This window comes from Penicillium manginii, assembly GCF_028828005.1.
Source record: "Penicillium manginii strain IBT 31320 chromosome Unknown utg000005l:1.0-5665137.0:1.0-5668048.0, whole genome shotgun sequence".
Lineage (NCBI taxonomy): Eukaryota > Fungi > Ascomycota > Eurotiomycetes > Eurotiales > Aspergillaceae > Penicillium > Penicillium manginii.
The window spans coordinates 5,547,597-5,563,110 of NW_026643106.1; the positions used below are offsets into that span (position 1 = coordinate 5,547,597).

The window sequence follows — 15,514 nt, forward strand, 5'->3', positions numbered from 1 at the left end:
AACAAATAGCAAAAAACTTTAGGTTGACCCACGAAATTGGACATGTGGATTTTTACCCATTTCTCACTTTGTTGATCGAGATATTGGGCAGTAATTTTGGCTCAAATAGTATGTTCGAAAGTTGGGTAGCTAGTCATGTCTGAAGTTACATTCTGCTGAGTTAACCGCTCATTTAACCGCTCAGAATTAAACCCCGAACACGAGTTGAACGCAAGATTAGGACAATACACAAGATTGGAACAAACCCCAAAAATGGCAAATAAGACCAAATTGGAAGAGAGATAACACAGATATGGAACAGGATTCTCTCACTATGACTGAGACTGACGTATACACAGACCAAGAGTGGTTTCTATGAAATTCAAAGCTGGTTTATTCATGCATTCATTACATGTACTAGAGAGCTGGTAAACTATTACCCCTAAGTACTGATGTACTGCATGTACATTAAAAAGTTTCTGTGACCTTGGATTCAAATGCTGTTTCATATAATAGGCTACTTTTTACCGTGCTTTTTTGAAATCTAGATTATGTATGATGCTGTAGTACTCCAGTCACGTTTCAAAGTTTTCTTTATCATGCTGAAGTAATGTTGAACTATTGTACATGAGCTCAAAAATCTTCAATCAAATCTCTCAATTAAATTTTCAATAGAATCTAGCTTTTGAGACTTTTTGTACGTTGGACGTTGGAAAGTGAATGGTGGTGGGCTACGCACACGGATGCTGTAGTCCTCTTTCGACTCATAGTCTTCAGGGCATTTTCGAACGACTGGCTTTTCGCTCTCGGCCTAGAAACCAAATTAGCAAGTGAATCCTCAAGTTAGTGCATTCATTACATACTAGTTCCTCTTCAGTTGGAGCTTTCTCATCATTAGTGTTGAATGTATAAATCCAGCCACTTGGCATTCGCATCACGAGCCATGTCTCTATTTGATAGCGATCATTGAATTCCTTGATTCTTTTGAAGAGATTGTGGCGACGCTTCCTGATTTGCTCTTGTCGCGTTCTATCACTACGAGTCGTCGTTTCGTTGGCCATGGTGATTATTGTAATTCGATAGGATACGATGAAATACGTGGGATTTTTGTAGCTAAATAGACTAGTAAATGTGATTTAAGAGGTTTCCTAATGTTCAACTGCTGTTACAATACAAATTGAGGGACTAAAAACGTTGAAATTTGTTCATAGCAGGGCGTCATTATTCTACTCAATCACTTACAGTGATGAAGGTGCCCTCAAATCCAAGAAGTGATCGCTCGTGACGGGCCCCAGTGAGCTTTCCATTCGCTGGCGGCTGCCTTTTCTCTGAGATGAGAGTTCTTAAGAGCAGTATCGATGCTCTCAATCTTTTCGCCGAGGAAGCTATTATCGAACTGGGGGGATTGCGGTGAAAGGTACATATCCAGGAGCCGAGCGTGACATTCCGATTCCATATCCTGCGAGATATTGCGTATGTTCGTTGCCAATTTCCTCCAAGTCTCGGTGCAAACCTCAAAGAATTCGTTTTCCCAATGTAGACTCATGAGCTCCTTCTCACTGAAATCCTTTAACTCTCGTTGCGACAACCTGCCTTGCTTCTTTGCACTTTGTAGCCGAATAGGGCTTGCCTCGAGGGCCGTACTGAATCCAAGTGAGTCCCCAATAACATGATCGATTTCCCTAATTTCAGGACGGTCGGGTATATTGAATCCTCTCGGCTCTGCAGGTTGTGATATAGGCACAAGCTGAAGCTCCAATGAGCCCGTGGATCGGCTATAGATACTAGATGAAGGACTGAAGACCATTATGGTCTCGTTTGACGACAATATTGTACAGTGCGGGGTAGTTAGTTCTCTCGACTGTACTGTAGCGTATTGTATAGTAGCGGCCTGGTGGGCAGTAAAACTGTACGGGGTGGAGCTTTCTAAGTCAAACTCAGAGGTTATAGAGGTCGGTATTTACATTAGAATTGTTCGCATGAGGCCCTATACAGCAATGAGCCACTGCGCAACAGGCGGAAAGTTTCCTGGGCGCTACTTTAGTATCACATGTTGACCCAAGAAGAGTCATAGCAGTAACTTGCAAATTTGCTTTGCTCTTTTACACACGCTCTTTCTTTCCCAAGCCCAACTGCCAAGACCATATTAACCTTGAACATTTAGACTCAATAAGACCCCTGTCTAGACCTTTTGAACGGTATGGTAAGAAATGACGAGGACAACACGACTGCGACCTTGACACGCCTGTATTCGTGATGTTCATGCCGTTCAACGTACTTCCACTCTTCAACATCTATCGTTGACAAGTGCGAAAAATAGCTCCGAAGTTATCCCGATCGATGCGACTGCCGGTCTGTGATCAACCTAATAACCACTGATATCACTAATGCAGCTGGATGTAATCTGTAAATATAATTATGTAAAGTTGTTCAGCAGTTCTAAGAAACTCTCAAATCCCTCCGGCCGACCTAGGAGTACTGTAGCTGCTGAATCCAACGCCATAAGATAATATTTCACCTCTCATCACAATTTTCATTCTCACCGGTACCGACTCCATCATGCATTTTGCAATCCCCGCACTTATCACTGGCATCTTTATGCGCACTTGCCTAGGAGGAGTCTTTCAGGTCATCGACGAAGACCATGGGTGCAAAATATACACCAACGATGTCCATGGTTACACTGGCTACTCCGCATCATTTGCAACGCTTCACGGAAAAGACTGCTCAGGTTTGTACAGCAAATCTAAAGTCATGATTAATTATCGGATAGCTGATAACAATTACTGTATCTCAGACCTCACTGTGGTCGTTGATGAGACTCGCCTTGGCTTACCTTATGTTGATGCCGCAGCATGTGGACAGGTTGACGGCAACAATGAAGCTTGGATCAGGGTAGAAAAGACGGGAGAGGTCATCTTCTCCAATCTGAACGGCGACAAAGCTAAATGCAAGCTTGATAATGGGCTCAATACTGGAAGTTCATGCAGCGCGTCTGACTATAAGCCCTTGACGAGTACAAGCGCAGGTCCGTCTTCGAGCCTCGCAGTTTCGAAGGCTTCTTCATCCTCTCAGCTTCGTACTCAGTCGACAGCTGAGTCGGGCTCGTCCTCGACGATTGCATCTGATTCGACCTCAACTACTGAATCAGAACCATCTTTGGCTACTACTACTAGCTCAGCCTCGGCTACTACATCCGATCCCTCTGGCAGGTCTTGCTCAGATCGATACTGATGACATGGAGTACTAGAACTTTGGTTAACCAAGCTGAAAGGCAATTACTGTACAGTTTTCCATTTTGAGGTTCAAATTCTTCATCGTTTCATTTACCGTTGGATCTTAAAATTTTTATGGGTCTTGCCAGACGGTAGACGCGTAGTCAATGACCGGTGCGACACACGCTTCGTAGAGCTGACGCATCTGCTCTGGGCGTAAATGCCGTAGTCCACCAAGAGCGAGGTTGACTTTCGTAGCTCGTTTGACAGCTTGCTGTACGTGTGGCTTCCATCGTAGCTCGTGGTCGAAGATGATTCCCAGTAGTTTGGCCGTGGTGGATGGTTTGATTGCCTTGCCATTCATGATCAGTTCCCCTTGGCACTGCCAAGACCCTAGCGCAGGCCTTCTAGTGGCCAGACCACGCCAAGTTGAGGGCCACCGTAAAATACCGCGTACCTAGTACCACCAATCAAGCTTTACTAAATTTCAAGCGGAGGTATAATTTTACGAAGGATCTACAGTACCGTACGCGAGCTTGGTATACTGGCCCTCAACTTCATGTACTCCGATCAATAGATGATCTGCGCTAAGGACTTGGCAGTGGGGCCTGGGAGAAGAAAAGCCATCTGGGGGAGAAGCCGCTTTCGCTATCGACTGTACCACAGGGGTACCACAGGGAGCACGGAGATGAGTTCGCAACATCCAGATGCCAGGGTGGGCTGGAAACCCAAGCCCCTCTCAGCCCTTCGTCGTCCTTCCTCACTCCTCAAATCCGCCAACCCCAACCCCCCCCAACTCCAACCCCACCGTTCCACCAGACCGAACTACCCCGCATTACAACAACAAACCTCTCCACCAAATCCCGATCACCTACTCAACCATCGCTGCTCGAGCTCTCTCGTTCCATAGACAAGTGCTTACCAACGTCACTCCTCTCCAACTTGCTCAAAATGGCTTGTATTTCAAGCCCTCAAGATCTGGAGGATCAGCGTGCTGTTTTGCTTGCGGATCGACCATGCCCTTGTACACGCTCCAAGATAACCACACCGAGGAGATGAAAACTCTTCATTTGGCAGACTGCATATGGCAGATCATCTGTCGCGATTTGAAGCATACTTTCGAAACACCCAACATTGTCACCCACTTAGATACCGCATCTCCATCACCTCAACGACCGCCTACCAAACCAGTGCCAGCATCGATCCTGCCACATGAACCTTCAACCATGAACATTGATACAGCCTCCGACCAGTTCAGTACGATACCTGAGCCAGTGCCGCAACAATCTCAACCGATCTGCTCTTCTGAAGCCTCTCGACCTCCTCAACCTCGCCTCTCAACATCCCCAGCTACCTTCACAGCAAACTCACAACCTACCTATGCCTCAGTTTTACAACACTCCGGACCTTCTCTACCGAAATCTACTTCCAATACCAATCAATCCGTACCTTCCCCCAAACGCACACTCACAATCGAGGACCTTTACCGCCGTTTCCACAACAAACCATCACCATTCCAACTCAGCAAGAAAACCAGCAAGAGCTCAGCTCGTCGAGCTCGCAACCAAAACGTATCTGCGACACAATCTCTAACCAGGTTTTTAATCTCAGCCTTGCCAGCATTTTCGAAACTCCTATCCGAGATGCAGCCAGCCGCGGACAATTGTTGGCCGCCTTATCTAGGAACCCATTACAGCCGCGCCGTAAGGGCAGCCTAACACCACGAACGGCAAATTGGCCACGACAGGCCTTATCAGGTGAGGCTCAAAGTTCACCGCTCAGGAAGTTTGGTACAATCTCATGGATCAATCAGCATGTATTTAGAAAGTAGTTGTAACCTGCATATCGCCGTTAGGCGAGGGGTCAGGGTAAATGAAATCATCATCATCATCATCATCATCATCATCATCGACTGTACCACAGGTACGCCGTTGGCATTCGAACCTCTCCCTCTTCGAGATGAGAGAGTGTCTAGGGCGTTGCAGATTATGGTGGGCCGCACTCGGAAGTAAGGCTTCACGGTCGGGTTTTACCGATAGCTGAGAGGCTGCAAATGTGCAAACAATTTCATCGTGAAACAAAACAGACGCAAAAGCACAAGGCTGCGCGCTATTAGCTGTAAGCTAAATCGCGGTACCTAATGCCCATGCCGATGCTAGGTCGAATTAGGAAAGTAGGGGCGCAAGCGTGGGTGGTGCTTCTTGGCTGCCGCCGGGACCCACATCTGCACTGCTCATCACCAACACTGATTTCTATTATTGATTGGTGTATTCTTTCTCTTAGTGAATTAGCTGTTCAACGTCGGTTTCGTCATTTTTAGATCTCGAGCTGCACTGTTCATCACCAACACTAATTTCAAGTCCTGATTGGTGCATTATTTCTCTTAATAAATTAGCTGTTCAACGTTGGTCTTGCCATTTCCAGATCTCGAGCTGCACTGTTCATCACCAACACTAATTTCAAGTCCTGATTGGTGTATTATTTCTCTTAATAAATTAGCTGTTCAACGTCGGTTTCGTCATTTTCAGATCTCGAGCTGCACTGTTCATCACCAACACTAATTTCAAGTCCTGATTGGTGTATTATTTCTCTTAATAAATTAGCTGTCGATACTCAAATGGTACGCCCAATCAGGTCCATGGGTAGTTGTCTGAATTGTTATGCCCGTCTCCATACAAACTTGTATGGGTGTGAACATGACTAATCTCGGCTAGTCTATAAACAGCAAACTAATACACATCCTTACAATACTGAATCTCCACCGATACTGACACACCCCCTCAGTATTCAAAGCACCTGAGGTTATTCAATATCAGCGTGTTGAATGCTGTATCCAATCGATGTTGACCGTTGAAGGTCCCAAATAGGCAGGAGCAGCTGCCTCAGTCTTCAATATATCTCTGAATATCGTATAATCGAAGCATTTGGACAAAACGTTCGTGATTCTGCCGCGTGAGCGGCTTGGTGAGGCCATCCGCAGCCATCTCTGCGGTGGGCACCCATCTGATCGTCAACCTACCCTCTGCCACTTCTTGTCGAAGCCAATAATTGTGAATATCAACATGCTTGAGCTTCGTATGCAGTTTGGTGTTGGTGCTGGTGATCAGATCAACAGTTTGGCTATTGTCACACCGTAGTGTAATCTCATGGTTTGGTCGGAAACCAAGGTGACGTAGTAGGCGAATCGTATATTGCATTGCCCGAGCGGCCTCCGATAGAGCAAGCAGCTCTGCTTCAGTGGTTGAGGTAGTGACAGTGCGTAGCTTTGAAGCCTTCCAGTCAACTGGTCCTCCATATATCTGACATAGATATCCAGCGGAGCTCGTCTTGTCGAGGTTATCTGCGAATGAGGCATCGCTTGCGAATGCAATAGATTCCAACCCACTACCAATTCCATATGCAATTGCCCAAAATCGTGTATGATTTAGGTAGGTGATCACTCGATCAATAGCATCAAGATGCTGGGGTCCCGGATTGGTCAAGAACTGTGCCAATCGGGCAGTGGCTTTCGCGGCATCCACGCGGGTGATCGTAGTAGCATACTGAGCTGATCCCAATTTGGTCGAGAACTCCTCAATATACTCTCTGCGCGGTATACCGTCGTACGGCTTCAGGCTATCAGGTGCTGTCATTGGCGTCATCACCCGGGGTCTGCTCGCAAGGTTGAATTTGACCGCCATATTTGCGATATAGGCATCCTGACATAACCACAGCTTCTTCATCGATCGATCGCGTATAATCCGAATACCAAGGAACCAGCGGGCATCTCCATGATCTGTAAGCTCCCAGTGTGTGTGAAGCTGTCGCTCAATCTCGTAGGCGCGGTCTCGTTGATCAGGTGCACTTGCCAGAATAATATCATCCACGTAGAAGAACACGATAATCCCCTTACCAATGAACACACAGGGATCCTCAGGTAGTGGTGTCAAACCAAGCTTACCTAGCACACCACAGGCCTCCTGCTGCCAAAGCTTTGGTGAGGTCCTTAGGCCATACAGTGCCTTTACAAGCTTCCAGCACACCGTTTTCGGCAGGTTTGATCCATCCGGTGGCTTCACATATACCGGCTTCGGTAGCGTACTGTTCAGGAAGGCATTTACCGCATCAAATTGCCTTAGATCCCAGTCAAACGCTGCAACTAAACCGAAGATAATCCGTGCCGTACGGGCAGCGAGGGTAGCAGCACGCTTCCCCTCTGAAGTCACTCTCTCAAGATCACCTCTCACACATAGGCGAGCTTTGTGCTTCAATAGGTTGCCATCCTGGTCAAACTTATAGTCAAAGACCCAACGCAGCGGTAAGACCTGAATAGATCGATCATTCGGACGATCAACCACTTCAAACGTGCCTTTGCTTTTCAAGTTCCGAACTTCCAGGGCGGCAGCTGCCATGAATGCGTCGCGGTTAGAATGTCGGACCATATCATTCCAGTGCTCAGGTGCTGATGGCAGGTTGTCTCGGTGACGACTCGGTTTCTCAGCGTTTAGCGCAGTAGCGAATGCATATAACAGATCAGGTGGTTCGAATGACGATTCGTCCTCAGCAACCAGATATGTATAGTCATCTCGGCGTGTCGACCTACGCTCGCGCTTACCATCAACAATATTGGCAGGATTCAACGACAGATCGATGTCTCGGGGTGCCACGACCGGCACCGGCGTAGCCAGTTCCTGGTGTAATTGAGCTTCACTTTCAGATAGAGGCTCTGGTTCAAATGACTCATCCTGCTGCTGCTGAGGCTGGTCATCTTGCTGAGCTTCGTTTTCTGTAGAATTCGGAGTCGTTTCTTTGTTCTCCACCCCCTCAGCCTCTGTAGCTGGTTTTCCGGCCGGAAAACGATGTCTTAGCGGAGACCTTGGTAGCTCGTCTGGAAATGTACCAGGCAGTGCAGGAGATCGATTTGATCGTTGAGATGGTTTTTCAATAGTAGGTGGCGGAGTGTACTGCTGTACAGCCTCGAGATGAGTAGGTGCAGGTGTCGCTTCACGATCAGCTACCTCCTCAGTGTCATCTTCACCGCCATCCCCAACATCACTATTCTCCTCAATTTCAGGCTCTCTACTAACGCTCTCAGCATCAGTAGGTGCTGGATTCGGTTGGTTGGTCTCAGATTCATGTCCGATTCGACTCTCAATCCAGTCATCAGGGAGGCCTATTTCGCGGTGGATAACGCGCCATTCCTCGCGGTCGTTGAGGATATCACGAGTTTCCGGAATCGGTAGTGGGTGCTCTGCCCAATACTGTATACCAGGGTGCCAGCGGCGCGATTCATCAAATACTGCGTCGCGTACGGTTTGAATCCTACCCGACGAGGGCATCCAAACTCGCCACACATTCGAAGCCTGATAACCAACCAAGAAACCAACTTCCGCACGAGGGCGAAGTTTGTGAGAACGAGGGATATTCGGTATCCGACAATAGGTGAGACTGCCATACAATCTCAGACATGACAGGTCTGACTTCCTCACAAAGTTCTGGTCTAGGTGTGATCGTGCTTCATCCCAGGGTACTATCCACCTTCCATCCTTCAGATGGGTTGGAGTCCTGTTCAGTATATACACCGCGGCGTATACCATCTCTGGCCACAGGCCCTCGGGCAATTGGCTCTCAATACGCAGCTTTCTCGCCTTATGAATGACGACACCCCCTGAGCGTTCGCCGGGGCCGTTCATCTCAGCGCTATGCACTACAGTATGTGTCATCACAAAGCCCATCCCCTCAAGCTCTCGTTCAGTATCAGCTGTCACTGATCTCTCGTTATCTGAGTGAATTCCAATCAGGGGTATCTTCAGTAAACGGGTGGCCAAATACAGGAAGGCCCTTATGCCGTTTTGACACTCTGATTTACGCGCGTGCGTATACACCCAGTGGAACCGAATGCCTGACACATAGAAATGCGTGATATATCGGTGGCCATTATGTGACTCCTTCGGCATTTCGATTAGGTCATAATACAGCTGTCCAAACGTGCCAAACGTACGGCCTACTGGTCTCCGCGATATCTGACGTGGTGCGTGTGACATACTACACACCTGGCACGGGGACTCAGTTATGCCATTCGTCTCAGAGTCCTTGATTCTGACTCCTTCCACCATCTCAGCCGTTTTCTTCGCTGTGTTTGGATGTATATGGCCCAATCTGCGATGCCACACATCCGACGATGCCTCGGAGATCCTTGGTGCAATCGACTTCCGCACTGCCATCGCGTACTCGATATTACACTCTCTCCCCAAGGTGGCAGTTCCATCGGCTAGTCAATTATATGCATCACCCTGTGGCTTGTCAAACAGCCACAGTTTTGCATGCTCATTCCAGGCTACTCGTGCAAATGGGATACCTCTCGGGTCTCTTATACAGTTATTTATCTCATCCCATTGGCAGCCACGTTCCTTTGCACAACCGTACGAGACTAAGTTGGCTTGGAAGGTAGGTGAATGGCAGGCATTATGCAATTTGACGCTGCTTCGCGCACCCGTTCTAGGGTCAATACAGGGCATTACTGCAGTTCCATACCCTAGGGTGCGAGTGACACTGTCACCAGTTTTGACGACTGATTCATCAGAAGTATAATCAATGAACAGATCTCGGTCCACACAGATATGACGATGTGTCGCCGTATCAAATACCCATTCATCCCTGAGGTGAGGTCTTTGATTAAGACAATTCAGTGCCAGCGTTGTCATTGACCATGTTCCTAGGGCAGCACCCTGTTTTTCGGCCGAATAATACTGATTGGCTGACTTGATCTCCTTGTCAATAAACTCCTTCCAATCAGGATGATCCTTGAGCATCTGGTTGATTCTTGATTGAGTTCTCGAATCGGCACTCCAATTGGCCGATCTCTCTTTTTCATTGATATATGGGCATTCCCATGGCTTGTGGTTTCTCTTACCACACGGGCACCATCGCTCAGTCATTGGCACATCCTTCAACGATCGCTTCTTGGCCGGTTTTGCTGCACTTGGCGAATCTGGTACAGCCTCAGTGCTACCTTGGAGGGTTGAGAATGCAGCCCTTGGTGCTGAATGACCTCGGAGATTGGTTGGTGGCGCCGGTGCTGGTGCGCTACCAAAGTGCTCGCGGTAGTGAGCCAGGAAGTCATTCACCAACGCACTATTATCTATCTTGGTGCTCTCGATCGTGATAGGTCGAAGTTGTTGTGTGTGCCACATTGGTGCCAGATGCTTCACTGCTAACAGGAAGTCCTTATTAAACTGCATTTGGGTCTCACCAATAGCGATCATCCGATCCCTCATCTTCTCCCAGCGACGTACGAATGCCTTTACGTCCTCTCCCTTCCGTGGAGGATACACTGCATTGTACATATAGTCCTGGCGATATTCCTCATTGAGGTTTCCAGAATCGGAATATCGGTCTCTCAATGTCACTAGACGTCCATGCACAGTAGGTTTATCATACAGCTGATCCCTCACTGCAGGTTCAATGGTCGCCATAATCACTCTCTTGATATTGGCTAGTCCTCTCTCCTCTCGATCCCATCGCTGATAATTTATCTTATACAGATCGATCGCGGTTGCATTCGCATCGGGAGACGGAGGTTCAGGGCACTCTCTCGGTTCGGGAAGAATACTCTCAGGGGTATCGGGGTCGATAAACTTCCATACACGATCGGTTTCGGCGACATCGCGGATAGCACGTATCCAATCGATCCAATCGGCCGACGTTCGCAGCTTGACGCTCTGCGAAGCGGAGATAACAGCGGTTTCCATAGCGGTATCGGGTTGTATTCAACAGTGCTGCTTTCGATGCAGATACTGTGTACAGATCGGTTCGCTCTCAGGGGTAATTGACCGGCGGGGTCAATTCGACAAATAATCGGTATGAACAGCCTCAGATTCGACAGAATAGGCAATAAATTCACTTAGCAAGCCGGGCTCATAACTGTCGATACTCAAATGGTACGCCCAATCAGGTCCATGGGTAGTTGTCTGAATTGTTATGCCCGTCTCCATACAAACTTGTATGGGTGTGAACATGACTAATCTCGGCTAGTCTATAAACAGCAAACTAATACACATCCTTACAATACTGAATCTCTACCGATACTGACATTAGCTGTTCAACGTTGGTTTCGTCATTTTCAGATCTCGGCTGCAGTGTTCATCACTAACACTGATTTCTATTCTTGATTGGCGTATTATTTCTCTTAGTAAATTAGCTGTTCAACGTCGGTTTCGTCATTTTCAGATCTCGGCTGCAGTGTTCATCACCAACACTAATTTCAAGTCCTGATTGGTGTATTATTTCTCTTAATAAATTAGCTGTTCAACGTTGGTTTCGTCATTTTCAGATCTCGGCTGCAGTGTTCATCACCAACACTAATTTCAAGTCCTGATTGGTGTATTATTTCTCTTAATAAATTAGCTGTTCAACGTTGGTTTCGTCATTTTCAGATCTCGGCTGCAGTGTTCATCACTAACACTGATTTCTATTCTTGATTGGCGTATTATTTCTCTTAGTAAATTAGCTGTTCAACGTCGGTTTCGTCATTTTCAGATCTCGGCTGCAGTGTTCATCACCAACACTGATTTCAAGTCCTGATTGGTGCATTATTTCTCTTAATAAATTAGCTGTTCAACGTTGGTCTTGCCATTTCCAGATCTCGAGCTGCACTGTTCATCACCAACACTAATTTCAAGTCCTGATTGGTGTATTATTTCTCTTAATAAATTAGCTGTTCAACGTTGGTTTCGTCATTTTCAGATCTCGAGCTGCACTGTTCATCACCAACACTAATTTCAAGTCCTGATTAGCGTACTAGCGCGTCAGTCGTTCAACGCTGATATCATCATTTTCGGATTTCAGCTCCAGTGTTCATCACCAACACTGATTTCTATTCTTGATTGGTGTATTATTTCTCTTAGTAAATTAGCTGTTCAACGTTGGTTTCGTCATTTTCGGATTTAAGCTCCAGTGTTTATCACTAAAACTGATTTCTATTCGTGATTAGCGTACTTGTTAAGATATTAAGTGATGGTTCAGTGCTTATATTATTGAGGGGGTTGATTGTATTGTGTTACATGTTATGTCTAAGATACATGTAGACTGAGAAGTCAGGTATATGTGTATGCACGTGATCTCAGCCTCATGATTATCCCAGCAACCGGGATACTTCAACAGTACTAGCGAGTTAGTCGTTGAACGCTGATTTCGTCATTTTCAGATTTCAGCTGCAGTGTTAATCACCAACATTGATTTCAGTTCTTGATGAGCGTACTAGTGAATCAGTCGTTCAACGTTGGTTTCGTCTCTTTCAAATTTTAGCTGCAGTGTGCATCACCAACATTGACCTCCACTCCTGATTAGCGCGTTATTTCTCTTTGTGAATTAGCCGTTCATCGTTGATTTCGCCATTTTCGAGCCCAAGCAAGTCAAGGTTCAAATTCGGGTTCTATTTTCTCAATTAAAACGCCATCTTTTGTAGTTCTAATACTCAATATTAAAACTAACTAAGACGAGATGGGAATTGAAAATTACAGAAATAAAAATGCAAATCCAGAGTCCCATGAAAGTTTCAAGCTCTCACTTATGTTTTCCACTAGGAAAGTTCGCCAGAGAACAAGAGTGCTTATTACCATACTAAAAGACAAGTGACGTAGTAATTAACAGAAATACGGAATCGAATTGAAGAGCTATGAATTTAGTTCAGTGCAGTACAGTATTAGCAAGCGAAAGTCTGTACAGTATACAAAAGAGAGTCGGACCGCCTATTTAACGTTATCCTAAAGTTATATGCAGATAGAGTCCTTTTAAACTCTGGCACTTAATAGCCACTGATTGAAGTTCCACAATGGAATAACGACTAAGGCTAGACTGTTTATTGAATTTCTGCACCTTCAGATGAGTCTCGGTGAAAGGCTCATTGTACACCCGCACCCGAGACCTCATGACGCTAATTGGCCTGTTTCCCTGCACTGTATTCTTCTCTAATCGGCAGTGATATCAAGCGAAAGGCCCATATTCAGTACATTATGCGCTTAGAAGTAGTCAGATTGATCACATTTTCAGAGGTTTCACTTTACTGTAACAAGCTCCCCGGCACTACAATATGTTTATTTCCAGGTGAAGATCCATCTTTTCCGCTAGAGAAACTAACAGTGATTCACATTCTTGGGCCAAGCTGCAGCTTCCATCCAGCAATATCGATACCTTTGTCAGTAGCCGTTGGTTTTCGATAAGCTGGATAAAAGTCATAATTGGAACGTAGCAGCCAATATTCCATCTAAAAAAGAGACACTTGTTAGAGAAAACTACAGTGAATATATGTCATGTATCGTACAACATACCTAAAATGCTTGATCGAGTGTAGAGGTAACATTCTGAGAACAGGGCAGAGTTGCGCCGATAGAGGTTCTAGAAAGTCGGCATGGAGTCCAAGGTCCATTTTGAGATTATCTTGCGGGTAGTACGGCATTGTAAAGTGATAGCCACACCGATTTTGAACAACGTAGGAGATGGAAATCTGTATTTCCAGCTCGCGAACATGTTTGAGTATGTGCCTTGGAAGCGGAATAGAGGGAATGATCAGTCGGTTCAAATTCCACTTACTCTCTGGCCGAAGGAAAATCCGCTTGAAAACTAGCGGAATAGTGGCAAGTCGAATTCGGTTGCAGGTAATGCTGAGAGCTTGACGGTGGGATGAATCCATCTATCGTGGAGTGGAAGTTAGGAAAGGAGTTACTAATAGTAAGCTTTAGGGGCCCTACAAAATGGAATACCCTGTGTAGAATCTCAAATGGTGCGGCCTCCATAAAAAACCTGTTTGGATTTTCGTTCCACAACGAATAAAATACACTGCACTGTATCGAGATGCCAGAGTGATATTTTTATCCCTGATTTTGTTTAACGGACTCTTGAGTAATTGATTAAACTTTCCCAGCAAGGATAAGTTTGCCGTACGCTCATAACTAATTATTATACTACCGTCCAAGCCTAATTGACGTAAATGAGTTCTAGTACGGGACCCATTTTAACGAGCCGTAGTGTGACTAGGCTTTGTTCTCGACTACCATGCCGAGACATTCCCTGCATCAACAGTCATAGACTGATATATTCTATTAACTTATTTACACTCACTCCTGAGTCGGCTGGCCAGTCGTCGACCGAGAATAGACCGCCGTTACGACCAGCTGACCACAGCCAATCAACTTACAGGGACATCACTTCGTTCTATCCCATCATACCTTCTCCGAGCGATCAAGGAAGAAGGACATCTCCAGTCTCAACGCGACTGGGCATACCATTTGAGACAAGTGGCAGAAACTATACTAGCGGCACTAGTGGCAAAATAACAGACAGATGGGACTCATCACATTGGGTGACGTACATTACAACACAGGACATAGAATTTCCAACAACTACATCCGACACCGAACCCACGGTTCGAGTTTCGACAGGATCCGAGTCACATTCATTGAGCCCTCGAGTTGCGGCTCTTATATTCGGTACAATTGCAGGAGCAATTGTCTATGTTATTGTAGTTTCAACGATAGTACGACTTTTCCGGGTGAATTCACGCCCACTGTCTGTTACATATAATCTAAACGTCTCATACTTTTCTTCTGATTTGGATTGATTATTATATAGTACAGTAATATTCGAAATCAGATTTACCACTAAACTCTTAGACTTTAATTCCCGAGGCCGCGCTTGAAACACGCTAGTCTAATTTTAGCCTTTTCCGGAACAGCCCTTGTCAGACTGAATTGTATTCCCTGGTAAACAAAAATGGGTCTTTGTTATAATACCGTAATTTACCTTTAGAATATGATCGAATTTTTCAATGCCAAGAGACCCTTATATTTAAATCCCTTAGTTTTGTTCTCAAGATGCGCGATTTGCCCATTTCATTCTTGAGGGCTCTTTTGAAAACAAAGCAACCTTAGCACAATTCATCGTAATTAATTCCGCCAGCATATTTGTATCCCCGTATGGCGCGAACGGTGGGTCAGTGCACAATCAACCACCTTTGACCATGACCAGTACCACTTCCGCCACCGCTTCCTCCACTTGGCTCCGTGCAAACGTTCAGGATATCAATCAAAAACTGTCCAGGTTAGCTTCACCTCATCAACGTCATGTTTAAGTCTCACACCCTAATACATTGACTAAAACCAGGATCTGACAGCATTTTGGCGTCTGGTTGCCACTGGGACACGTAATGGAGCTATCTCGTTGGGCGAGCGAGGACACGAGGGCAGCGACTGAAGTTCCAAGAATAATAATTTCCAGCCTCATATTAATAGATGGATGGTGGTAAATAGTGCTGAGTTGATCGAGCAGTATTATTCAGAGATCCA

The 15,514-nt window shown here is 45.9% G+C and overlaps 5 protein-coding genes across 5 annotated transcripts; 2 read left to right on the top strand and 3 right to left on the bottom strand.

The window, feature by feature from the left end:
• Window positions 1–622: 622 nt before the first annotated feature.
• N7533_008362 (uncharacterized protein) lies at window positions 623–1,040 on the bottom strand (the record flags this gene model as incomplete). Its single annotated transcript, XM_057105012.1, has 2 exons — window positions 623–790; window positions 843–1,040. 2 exons carry the CDS (start codon window positions 1,038–1,040, stop codon window positions 623–625), a joined length of 366 nt encoding a protein of 121 aa, XP_056959969.1.
• A 197-nt stretch (window positions 1,041–1,237) lies between these two features.
• On the bottom strand, window positions 1,238–1,786 carry N7533_008363 (uncharacterized protein; the record flags this gene model as incomplete). Its single annotated transcript, XM_057105013.1, has 1 exon — window positions 1,238–1,786. One exon carries the CDS (start codon window positions 1,784–1,786, stop codon window positions 1,238–1,240), a length of 549 nt encoding a protein of 182 aa, XP_056959970.1.
• A 752-nt stretch (window positions 1,787–2,538) lies between these two features.
• On the top strand, window positions 2,539–3,213 carry N7533_008364 (uncharacterized protein; the record flags this gene model as incomplete). Its single annotated transcript, XM_057105014.1, has 2 exons — window positions 2,539–2,710; window positions 2,777–3,213. The coding sequence occupies 2 exons, from the start codon at window positions 2,539–2,541 to the stop codon at window positions 3,211–3,213; spliced, it is 609 nt and encodes a 202-aa protein (XP_056959971.1).
• Window positions 3,214–3,901: 688 nt separating this feature from the next.
• On the top strand, window positions 3,902–4,912 carry N7533_008365 (uncharacterized protein; the record flags this gene model as incomplete). Its single annotated transcript, XM_057105015.1, has 1 exon — window positions 3,902–4,912. The coding sequence occupies one exon, from the start codon at window positions 3,902–3,904 to the stop codon at window positions 4,910–4,912; it is 1,011 nt and encodes a 336-aa protein (XP_056959972.1).
• A 5,053-nt stretch (window positions 4,913–9,965) lies between these two features.
• Window positions 9,966–10,924, bottom strand: N7533_008366 (uncharacterized protein; the record flags this gene model as incomplete). The annotated part of the gene is made up of 2 exons (XM_057105016.1): window positions 9,966–10,036; window positions 10,087–10,924. The coding sequence occupies 2 exons, from the start codon at window positions 10,922–10,924 to the stop codon at window positions 9,966–9,968; spliced, it is 909 nt and encodes a 302-aa protein (XP_056959973.1).
• Window positions 10,925–15,514: the final 4,590 nt, after the last annotated feature.